This window comes from Xiphophorus hellerii, chromosome 23 (genome assembly GCF_003331165.1).
Source record: "Xiphophorus hellerii strain 12219 chromosome 23, Xiphophorus_hellerii-4.1, whole genome shotgun sequence".
NCBI classification, from domain to species: Eukaryota; Metazoa; Chordata; class Actinopteri; order Cyprinodontiformes; family Poeciliidae; genus Xiphophorus; species Xiphophorus hellerii.
Window position 1 is genome coordinate 19,560,522 of NC_045694.1, and position 12,152 is coordinate 19,572,673.

Below are 12,152 nucleotides of genomic sequence, written 5' to 3' on the forward strand. Positions count from 1 at the left end.
ATTTTCAAACAGTGCTAATTACCTTAGGGTTTTCATCCATTATGTTTTTTTTAAAAGTCAGTTTCTCTATTTTTGGTCACTTTTCCCAACATAAATGCAAAAATTCAATTTACACCAAATGCTTCTAATCTGCTCAGGTTTCAAATATGTAAGTGGAAATCAACAGACTACAGCTCTGTGGTTTCTGTAACACTTAAATGTTTTAGATCATGAAACAAATTATGATCGCCAAACAGAATGTGAGTAAATCTGAAAAGCCGTTCTCAAATCATTTCATTTTTCGCTGACCCTCTAAGATCTGTAAAGTTAAGAAATCACTTAAAAAGAACCCAACAAAATTAGTAAGGTTTAATGATATCAAAAAGTAACACATCATGTCATCCTACTGGCCTATAAAAATTAAACATCCATCAGCCTGGAAAGCCATTTCCAAAGCCTCAATAAAGCCACAGTAAGACCCATTCTCCACAAATGGAGAAAACATGGGACAGCGGTGAACCCTCTTAGGTGCGGCCAGCATATCAAAATTCACGATTCAACAAGAAGAAAGAAAAGAGTGGGCTAAAATGGCCTCCATGGGAAAGTTTCCAGGTAAAAAATACTGCTGACTGCAAAGAACACAAAGGTCCAACCAACATTTGGTAAAAAGCACATTGATGGTCTCTAAGAACTGAGGAAATGTTTTTTCTGTTGACTGAGGAGACAAAATATGGTCTGACTGGATGTTGCAAGTCTTGTTACAGCTGGACATCATAAAGACTCAGGCATGGTGGTGGTAGTGTGATGGTCTGGGGCTGATTGTTACTTCAAGATCTGGATGATGTGCAGTCATTAACAGAACCATGAATTATGCTTTTCAACATAAAACGATGCAGGAGAATGTCTGGCCACCTTAAGACCTTAAAAGTCAGGCACACTTTGGTTATGCTGCAGGACAATGATCCAAAGTAAATCTGTGGCACAAGATAAAAGAAAACGTAAGTTTTAGAAAGGCCTACTCCAAGTCTGAACTTAAAACCAGTTAATATGTTTGAACAGGCCATTCATGCTGGGAAAACCTGCAATATGGCTGAATTGACAGTTTGTCAAAAGAATGGGCCTCTACATCACTCCATTGAGACAAATATTTATTACCAGTAATCACAAATAATCAATAGCAGTGGTTGCCAGCAGGGGTAGTACAACTTAAGCTTAGAGGGAAATTACTTTGTCACTTATGGCTTAGGAAAAATTTTCACTTTAATAAATAAAATCATATTTTGAAAACTGCATTCTGCACTAACTTTTTTAAATATTTTTTTTTTTACACAGCAAAAAAGTCAAATGGGAAGAAATCCCAAAACATTTGTAAAGGGGCAAATATATTTTCACAGCCCTATTTGTAAGAAACGTAAAAGAGGAATTAATACTTGTCCCTCATTTTCATCTCTCTCTGTAACATCGGCCAGTGACCATCTACAGGTCAAATGTATGGTTTCCAAGATGGCTAAGCCTCTTAAATTCAAGATTTAATTTGGTACATGAAGAACTGACATTAGGATAATTATGTCCAAAGTAGACGTAAACGCCTCGGACAACCAGTTTTGTTGCACCAATTCTTTCAGGGACTTATTTATCTGGGAGGGAAAACCCAAATTATTTTCTGATGTGATTGAAATTTTCATTCTTATCTGGAGCATAAAAATACTGAAATGAAATGTTGCACATTTCCAAGCCTTTCAAGACTGCATATGAACCCTGTTATCTGGCGTTATGAACAACATCTGGTTGTTGTGTTCCTGTTTAAAAACATCAAACTAAGTGTTGCTAAAAGCCAAAAAACATGCACTAGTTTCCCAGGGGCGAAAACCACTGCAATGCTAGTTTGCCCTCATAAACCCCTTAAAAAGTCAGATTCTTATTGTGAAGCGATACACACAGGCTCCTTCTGTCTCCACAGGCTTTGGCCCAGATACATCCACCGTACAAAATCAGATTTCTTTTGCAACTGGATCCCAGCTTCTAATTGGCTTTACACATCAGGGTGGATTAGGCGAAGTGATTGGCTGTTCACTGCAGGGGCCTCTGCTGCAGAGATTTTCTTTTTTTATTCTGAATGGACAGAAGCAGCTGCCCGCTGCGCCGACAGCCAGCGGGGATGTGCCACAGACCTGAGCTGGTGGTGGTGATCTGGGGTTTGCGATAGGATGGGATCAACATTTCAACATCTGCAATAGTTGTAATGTTTCTCTTTACTGGCAGATATGAGTACACTGTGAGAGCAAGCTGTCCCAGGGGGAGTTGGGGGGGTTGGAATGGAAAAGTCAAAGACATGCAGGGGGAAAACCCTGGCAGAGTCAGAAATGAAAACAATACCGGGCGAGGGGAAAAATAGATGAAAGATGGACAGGAGAGAGTGGGACAGAAAGGTTTGAGTATGAAATGCAAAATAAGTGGACAGTGTGTCAGGATGTAGGGTGTGTCTAATAAAACAGGCTTACATGATGCAGTATTTCAAAATACATGTCTCATCAATTTCCGCCTCAAACCTTGTTTAATCTCTTTAAAACTCTTTGCTCTAATTGGAAGAGTACAAGAAACAGCTGGTGATTCGATCTCTGAGGCAGGGCCAGTCCAAGGCATAAGCAAACTAAACAACTGCCCATAATGTGTCAGACAGGTGTTTCTCACTCCTGGCTTCCCTTTCATGCAGGCTTTAGATGCATCTCTGTTTCAGCACACCTGACTCCACTGACTGACTGACCTCCTCTGTATGCTGTCTAGTGTTGCTGGAGCAGGGTAATCACTCATTATTTACATCAGGTGTGCGGCAACAAGGAGACAACTTGTTGCCGCACACCTTGTTGCTAACCAATTCAAAAATTAGTTATACAACCAATTTACTTTCATGTTATGCTTGATGTGCATTTCCTACATGTTTGGTGAAGCACTTTGTGATTTTATCTGTGAAAGGTGCTTTACAAATAAAACTTTACTTCCCAAAATATGCAGGAAAGGGGACCTTGAGAACCAGAGTTGACCAATATAATTGTGAGCCAAGTAGCGCATAATATAGGATATATAGTCCAATTTTGTGTTGGGGGTGAGGGGGATTCGCACCAACTCTATTTAATCCACTTTAATCAAACTCATTTGTTTGCATACAAAGACTGGGAAGGTGTGAATGTGCAATAGGACTCCGAAGATAACCAAAACCATATGAACGCCAAGCGGACCAGACACCGCAGAAAGCGGGCATTCTGGATAAAAAACAAACAAAACAAACACGCTAATGGGAGAAACCGCACGTGGACAATAGAGAAATATTAGAACCGCAAAATCCACTCCATTTTTGTTTACATGAAGAAAGAAGCTGTGCTCATGTCTTCGGAGGTTTTCATGTCGTTCGCTTTGATTGTTCTTGGTGCAGTGCCCCCCGCAGGCGAGGACGGGAACAGGTCTTTCAAAGGGTTTGGATCGTTTGACAGTGCAGTGCGAAGTCAAACTGCACTTTTTACATTTTCACCTGCTGAAAATGTAAAAAACGTCGCAATTTTGGTCCCCGATTAAACCGAGTCTACCGGATATCAGGTGTGAAAACACCCCAGTAAGACTACAGCTGGTCTGTGACGTCCTCAGAGAATATCAGCGAACAAACATCATGAAGACCAAGGGAAACAGACGACAGGTCAGGGAGAAAGTTGTGGAAGAGCTTAAAGCAGAATTAGGTTATAAAACAATATTTCAAGAACATCGGACAGAGCACTTTTCAAGCTATCATCCAACAAAGTATAGGATAATTATAAACCTACCATGATTAGACACTCCACCTCAACCAGGGGTCTCCAACTCCAGTCCTCAAGGATTACCAACTTTGACGTGCCAACACCCTGAATCAAAGATTCTTCTTCTTGAGATTTATTGGCGGTTGCTAAAACGTTAGGTTACCATTACCGCCACCAACCGGAATTGCTCACAGGACAAAAGCTATGTCCTGTTATATAACTTACACTCTTTCAAAACATAAAATATAGCCCGAATCAAACGGCTGAATTCACTCACCAGTAGTCATTCAGTTTTGCTTAGGCCTGGTAATTAGTTTTTCATTTGATTCAAGTGTGTTGGAGGACAGAAGGTCTTCAGAGCCGGGGAACCGAGGCCAAAATAGGCTGGGCAAGGAAAATATCAATTAGAAGTCGTAACTCTGAAGGAGCTAAAGATCCATAGAAAAAACTCTGGCAAAAAACTGTTAGTGGCTTCAGAAGGTGAGATTAAAGTGGATTTAAGAAAAGGAAAAAAGGTAGCCATTTGGGTTTTTTATTTGTGTGCTCTATAAAGCTTGTTACAAGAGGATGCCAGGAATGGCTTCCGATCCAGCAGCATGGTATAATGGTACTGGTTTTTATGCTTTCTGGCACGGTAACATAACCTTTAAAATCACCAACACATTTGTCAAATATGGAATGAATAATACCGCACTAAATTTCAATTCGGTAATGCGGACCAGACTCTGACACCGGTCATACAGGGACCTGACAGCCCGTATCAAAGGGCCCGGTACCCCATACTCCCGGAGAACCCCCCTCAGGGCTCCCCGAGGGACACGGTCGAACGCCTTCTCCAAGTCCACAAAACACATGTAGACTGGTTGGGCAAACTCCCATGCACCCTCCAGGACCCTGCCGAGGGTGTAGAGCTGGTCCAGCGTTCCACGACCAGGACGAAAACCACACTGCTCTTCCTGAATCCGAGGTTCGACTAGCTGTCGGACCCTCCTCTCCAGGACCCCTGAATAGACCTTGCCAGGGAGGCTTAAGAGTGTGACCCCTCTATAATTGGAGCACACCCTCCGGTCCCCCTTTTTGAACAGGGGGACCACCACCCCAGTCTGCCAATCCAGGGGAACTGCCCCCGATGTCCATGCGATTTTGCAGAGTCGCGTCAGCCAACGCAACCCTACAACATCCAGAGCCTTAAGAAACTCCGGGCGGATCTCATCCACTCCCGGGGCCTTGCCACCGAGGAGCTTTTTAACCACCTCGGCGACTTCGTCCCCAGAGAGCCCAACACAGAGTCCCCAGGCTCAGCTTCCTTGTATCCAGTGAGAGTTGGACTCCGCCAGCGCTGCCCTTTGTCACCGATTCTGTTCATCACTTTCATGGACAGAATTTCTAGGCGCAGCCAAGGTGTTGAGGGGATCCGATTTGGTGGCCTTAGGATCTCATCTCTACTTTTTGCGGACGATGTGGTCCTTTTGGCTTCATCGGGTCGTGATCTGCAGCTCTCGCTGGAGCGGTTCGCAGCAGAGTGTGAAGCGGCCGGGATGAGGATCAGTGCCTCCAAATCCGAGGCCATGGTCTTGAGCCGGAAAAGGGTAGAGTGCCTTCTCCGGGTCGGGGGTGTCCTGCCCCAAGTAGAGGAGTTCAAGTATCTCGGGATCTTGTTCACGAATGAGGGAAGAAGGGAGCGGGAGATCGACAGATGGATTGGCGCAGCGTCTGCCGTCAAGCGGGCGCTCTACCGGTCCGTCATGGTGAAGAGAGAGCTAAGCCAAAAAGCGAGGCTCTCGAATTACCGGTCGATCTACATTCCCACCCTCATCTATGGTCATGAGCTTTGGGTCATGACCAAAAGAATGAGATCGCGGATACAAGCGGCCGAAATGGGTTTTCTCCGTAGGGTGTCTGGGCTCTCCCTTAGAGATAGGGTGAGAAGCTCATTTATCCGGGAGGGACTCAGAGTAGAGCCGCTGCTCCTTCACATCGAGAGGAGCCAGTTGAGGTGGCTCGGGCATCTGGTCAGGATGCCTCCTGGACGCCTCCCTGGTGAGGTGTTCCGGGCACGTCCCACTGGGAGGAGGCCCCGGGGAAGACCCAGGACACGCTGGAGGGACTATGTCTCTCGGCTGGCCTGGGAACGCCTTGGGATTCCCCCGGAAGAGTGGAAGAAGATGGATGGATAAATTTCAATTCCTTAACGCAACCTTTGTGAATTTTCGATATCTTGTTCTGTTCATAAAACTAAACAATCTTAGCGCTTTGTTTGAAATCTAAACCAGACCCAGTTTCAAAACCACATTTGGCTCAAGACCAAAACTCCAATCTAAGGTCAAAATGACAAAAAGCAAAAAATTGCATCTTTACTGTTTTAACAAATGTTTGTTTAAATGTGGCATTTCAAAGACAAAGATGTAAATTTAAGTTGTGAAAGACTGTTTAATTTTTAAAATCTTTTAGATAACAGAATCATAAGTCTCGATTTTTTTTTTCTTTCCCACATTCCATACTGATGCAGACTTTGAAAATAATGAAAGCAAAAAGTTGACATTTCAAGATTGGGAATGAACCCTTGAAGTTTCCTTATTGATTTTTTTTGCACACCTCCACCTGAAACATTTTTTTCCCCATTTGAAATGAATGATTAAATGGAAGAGCAGAAATGATCGAGGAGTAACTCAAACTACAACTCCAACATTCCTCCAGGGGAACTGCAGACAGCTGTCTATAAGCAGGACTCCCACACTCGCTGTTCATTGTTTTGGTCACTTTATTAAATGTTATATTAAATACTTATGAAGATTATAGCAATTCGTTAATGGCAAAACACATCGATGTATCTGCTAACGCAAGAACATTCTTCGATAATGGGCGAAGTAACTTATTCTACATTTAAAAAACACAGCTTGTGCAAACATAGAAGTCGACTCTTGGTGAGAACAGTCCACCTTCCTTTTTACTAAATGGCGACACCGGTTTAAGCTCTTAAGAAAGAATGTGCCAAAGTAGAATACAAGTCGTCCGGGGACCCTGCCTGGTGAAACTTCAGCGTCCAGGAGAGCATTACTCACAAAGCACCGGACGAAATCAGCCGCGTATAATAAGAATTCCAGTCGATCGCTCCTCCTGTCCAGTCCATTCTGAAAGGGATATTTCGAAATGTCAAAGACAGATTCGGAGCAAAGTTTGGGCCCTGTGACACCCAGCTGAAGAGGCCTGAGCTTCGCAACGCCCTGCAAACCCACCCAACTGGGGGAAATCAACACAAGTGAAGCAAATGAAGAAAAAAAAAAAACAAGTAAATGAATGAGCAGGAACACGCAGTGCTATGCTAGGCAACACGTAACAATAAGAATGATGTTACAAAAAGATCGAAGCCAGCAGGCAGTTCTGGACGACACAAGCATTCCATTAACATTTTCAGCCACAACTAATGTAAACACTTAAAAGCAGAATAGAAAATATTCACAACAAATCTCAAGTTTTTACAGAGATTCTTTTTTTTAGGAAATTATATAAGGCCATTTTTTCTTCTTTTTGTTGATGTTTTTAGCTTCTTCTACCTCCTGAAATAAGCAGGACTTTTGCAGCATCAAAAGCTGTTCTAGTTTGTTAGATATCTGACGAGGAATCACTAATAATCAGAGCTTATCTTGTCCTGTAGTTCTGTAACCAATGGTTGTGGTCCCACTCGGATGTTGGTAGGCATTTAAAACCGTATAAAAAAACTGAGTTTAAATAACAAGGAAACCCTTTTTGAAGGGGAAAACAATACAATGCTAAAAAGCATTGGGGGTAAAACAGGTTTGTTTTGTTAAATACATGAAAAGTGATTCTACAGATCTTGAATAACATAAAGGTGGTATATACATTTTTTTTTTCCTGTCAACCTTCTGGACAAACCTTTAACACAGTCATGTATACATTATATTTACTGTCTCTCAGTGAATCACAGCACAACACTATTCAATCAGAGGCCCCAGCAGACAGCAGTCTCTGCTTGGTTACATTTGAGCTCTGAGTGGTCTCACAGCGAGTTTGTCACAGACAGCAGGGGGGGCTGCTGGGAACCAGATTGTCCACTAGTGGGATGAAAGAGGGCCCGAGCTGACCCTACATGCCCTGTGAGGGGCCCGGGTTCTTGCCGCCGCCTTGATTGCCGCCCATGCCATGGAGGCGCTGGTAAAGCCCGAGCAAATTCATTTGGCTCATCCCGCCTGCCATCATGCCGTTCTGCAGGGCCAGCTGGTTCAAGTAGGTGGCCTGGTTGGCCATGGCCAGCTGCTGCTCCTGTACCTTCCTGTTGGTGATCAGCTTCTGAACATACACCATCAGCTGGGGAGACACAGACGGAGACATCAGTGTTTACAACAACAATATATGAAGATGATCGTAAGTCAGACACACAAACATAAAATGTATAACAGAGAGTAAAAGTATTACAATTTGTTTGGTGGGTTTTTGTGTGAGACACCTATACAAAGTGGTGCATGATTGTAAAGTAGAAATAAAATACATCAATATTTTAGCCTATGTTATATATATATATATATATATAGTCAGCACCATGAATAAATATTTTGCTGTCATTGCATCTCCAAGTCTTTTGAAGTAAGCATCTCAGCTTTACACAGCTAGAGAGGGAGCATCCAGGCTGTTTGTTTAGGGTTGTTATAATCCAGAACAAGGTGATCCATGGACAAGGAGAATTCAGTTTCTACACACCACAAACCTGGAAAACACTTCCAGAAAACTGCAAAGATCCTGAAACACCGAGTACCTATCTGTATAGAGTCGAATTACATCAGTGTGATAATATGTTCAATATTATTTAATTTTAAGAAGTACAAATTCATTGCAGAGAAAGCTATAATATTTTAACAGTTTAATAGGTGAATAGTTTTATCTATACATTCTGCCACAACCAACATTTGTGATCTTGATGTGGCCTGAATTGAAAGAGTTTGACACACTAGATTTAAGGGAGTCTGAGTGAAGGATGCAAAATACAACAGCAAAACATTTGTTGTAGATTTTTTAAAATCTTTGCTTAAAAAAAAATACAATTATGAAATAATTCAAATAGGTCTATCACATAAAATTCAAATAAAATGTGCTTAAGTTTGTATTTTTAATATGACAAACTACATGGTTACCACTGTGACCTTGTAATGGTTGCAGTATTGTTAAATGGTTACTACTGTAACCATGTCATTCTGAAGTGTTCTTAGCCCATCATCTATTTTGCATGGCATTGTAATGCTGGGGAATATAATGATTACTAAACTATGTTTTAAAGAACATGTGAAAGAGCCCAACTTACAGCTTTGTTTAGATCTACACAATTGTGTACAATAATTTGTGAGTTAAAAAGTGTTATTATTCCAAGGTAAAATGGATTCAGAACAATCTACAAATGTAAAAATGCAAAAGTATGAGATTCAAAACTACAAAACAGTATTTTCTCAGCCGTTCTCTCACCGTTTGCTGCCTGTTCAGGACCTCTCTGTAAATGCCTTCCCTGCGCTTGAGCTCCATCTCCACGGCGGCTTGGTGCCTCAGCGTGAGCGCCTGGACCTGGCTCTCTGTGAGCGTTGGGTTGTCCTTCCACTGCAGGGAGAAGGTTTATTAAAGATTAGGAGGCATGATCTGCACTGATTTAAAGCCCGGCTTGGGCAGCTTTTAAAACTCACTATTCTGGCAATGACGTCTTCCATCGACTCCCGAGCTAAGGCTTTCAAAGCGTTTGTTGCTTCAATGACTTTCTGCCGTCCCTGGTTTATGAGGTCCTGGATGAAATGTAGAAGAGAAATGAAACATTCAATTAGAAACAGGTGAGATTTTCACTGCAGCAAAGAGTGGACGTCTCAGGGGGTGAAGACAATCATGGAGTCCATAGATTTTTTTTTTATACAGTAAATAAAAGTAGTACAAAGACTCCACGCAGTGACAAACTAAAAGTAAATGTCTCCCATGGAGATCTGTATTTTCATTGTGCAACACTTCCAGCAATTCCAAATAAAAAGAGCTTCTATAAACATGAAAATTGGTTGAAGTTTGAAGTATTTTTGACCCGCATTAAACGCCAAGCTGCCTCTTACAGTGTGCATCTCTCCTCCCTCAGTGACTGTGTATTAATAGCCGCCCCAGACATTATGAACTGGTCAGCCGCTGCTAGACTGGTGTCACAATTAGGAGTGAGAGGGGGTGGCGGAGGGGAGGGATGAGGAATGTGGGGCGCCGTGCTGTGGGGGAGGCATATGGGGCTCATTACTTACCTCCAGCTGCTGGTTGGACATGGTGGCCAAAGCTGCCATATTGAAGGAGTAGTTAGATGTGCCCATGTCTGGCTGAGCGTAGTTCGAAGCGTAGTTGGTCCTCATCGACAGGCCCTGAGAAAAACAAGGCGGAGAAACAGGCGGGGGAGGGGAGTGGAGGAGGTAATTATCAATTAGACTGAGCTTTAGAGGCACCAAGAGAACAACTGTTTATCGAGCCCTGTGGTTGACGAGAGACTAGGTTTCTCACAAAATATTAAAAATCTGATCAGATTTGAGATGCCTGATTAGGGCTTTCTGGTCTCCATGGCATCTGTTGGAGACCAGGCTTAGTGGTCAGCCTTATTAGCTGACCACAAATAAGGCTTTGTATTAGCACTGATGATGATGAGATCAATACCTGAGTCTAGGATGAAACTCCCCTCATACTTGTTTTAGATCTTTGACTTTTTTTTACATCTGCACCCTGTGTGATGCCTTTTCCAACTTCTCATTAAAGTTACAAGACGTTTCTGAATGGCTTTGATTTGCATAGTTGACAGACAAATGACATTGTGGGAGATCTAAATATTAATCTAAATGTGTTGAGAACTATGAATGTGGTTTCATCTGCCAATTCAAACCCTTCACCTGTATTCAGGCTTGAATACAGATGAAGTGGCTGTAAAAGTGGCTGAAAACCCAACCTTCACAGCAGTATTGAAGGTATTTAATAACCGTTTTGTTATACATTTGAATTTCCATCAGTGTAATTTAGCTGTTAACTTTATGGACCACTTCAGAGCTAACAAGCAGTCATTTTAAACATCGTTTTCTTTTTACAATCTACAATAAAAACCTGGGCACGTTTAGAAGACAATGGAAATAGTGAATTATTTTTGGGAAAAAGTTACGTTTCTGTTGCGCAGTCTACAGATGGCATGCTGCTTTGTGATCATGGGGTCAAGTGTGAGGAATTTAGAAATGGGGTTCGGCTCACAGCTGGACAAAAGTTAGGATGAAAAAAGTTAGCGCCGGTCTCCAAATGTCACCAGTAGCACCAAAGCAAACGTCAACAGATTTGTTGCTTTATTGAATAAGTGGTTATTAATCGTCCAACAAAGACATTGTGTTTTCATGGCCAATTTTTGTGTACACAAATATTTAAATTATAAGTTTTCCCCAACAATCCAAGTGTTTTTCACCCTTCAAAATCACATTCACAGTGAAAGAGACCGTATAGGCTGCTGCAGCCTCTGGTCTCCATGTCATGTGACCTCTTCTGCCTGTGTTTAGACAGGTAGAATGCCAAGAGAAAACATTAAGGTTTGTTTACACACAATTAACTAAAACTAGTGAAATATGTTATCAATAAGTCATATCAAAACAGAGCAATAAAAACAGCAGGTTTACTCTAGAAGTTCAGCAAACTGCTTTGTATAAAAAGACATCAGCACGGCTTTGCTGAAGACTGAAGCTGTATCTGTCGAGGTACATCTCAAAAAAGCTATTTACAACAGCCTATAAAAGCAGTGGGATAAAATCACTACTTCAACCATGTAATTCTGATTAGATGCAGAATGCTATTCATTTTATTGCTAGCAGATTAGAAAGAGAAACAAATCATGGTTAAGATAACCTTAATGACTAGGATACAGAATCTCAGGTGAGATTCAAAGGACACAGCTCTGCTCCTTGCCTTAAACTAAATATAACAACAAAAAAAAAATCAGAGTTCATGTTTTTCTCACATCTTTCAGAACATTTCTAAAATCCATCTGGAGACAAAATATGTTACAGCATAAAATTCTGAACATTCATTCGGTGAGAGCAACAAGTTTCCCAGTATCAAGCAGCTCCTGCTGTATTAAATGTGTGTGTGTGTGTGTGTGTGTAATGACCTGAAGTAAACAGTCTTGTCTCAGTAAAGGCCAGCAGAATGCCGATGTTTGTATGTAATTGAGTCTCAGCTGCAGATGGTTTCCCCATGCCCTGTAATCTGGCCATCCGGTATGTAGAAGGATGCGTGTGTGTGTTTGAGTGTCTGCGTGTGTGTGTGAAGGGGGGTGGATAACGGGGGCCTTTGGACCTGGTCAGAGACAGGTGTGCAAATCTAAACAGTACAAACCCTCCAAACAAC

General features: G+C 42.1%; 1 protein-coding gene across 4 annotated transcripts in view; it reads right to left on the bottom strand.

Annotated features, from left to right (window-relative positions):
- Positions 1-6,507: 6,507 nt before the first annotated feature.
- atrx (ATRX chromatin remodeler) overlaps positions 6,508-12,152 on the bottom strand; it is a 35,121-nt gene continuing 29,476 nt past the window's right edge. For all 4 annotated transcript variants that reach the window (XM_032554587.1, XM_032554586.1, XM_032554585.1 and 1 more), the window contains 4 exons: positions 10,034-10,147; positions 9,449-9,544; positions 9,237-9,365; positions 6,508-8,090 (listed from right to left, as the gene is read on the bottom strand). In XM_032554587.1, the coding sequence (XP_032410478.1) occupies positions 7,869-8,090; positions 9,237-9,365; positions 9,449-9,544; positions 10,034-10,147 (561 nt within the window). In that variant the 3' untranslated portion in view covers positions 6,508-7,868. The remainder of the gene's footprint in view (positions 8,091-9,236; positions 9,366-9,448; positions 9,545-10,033; positions 10,148-12,152) is intronic.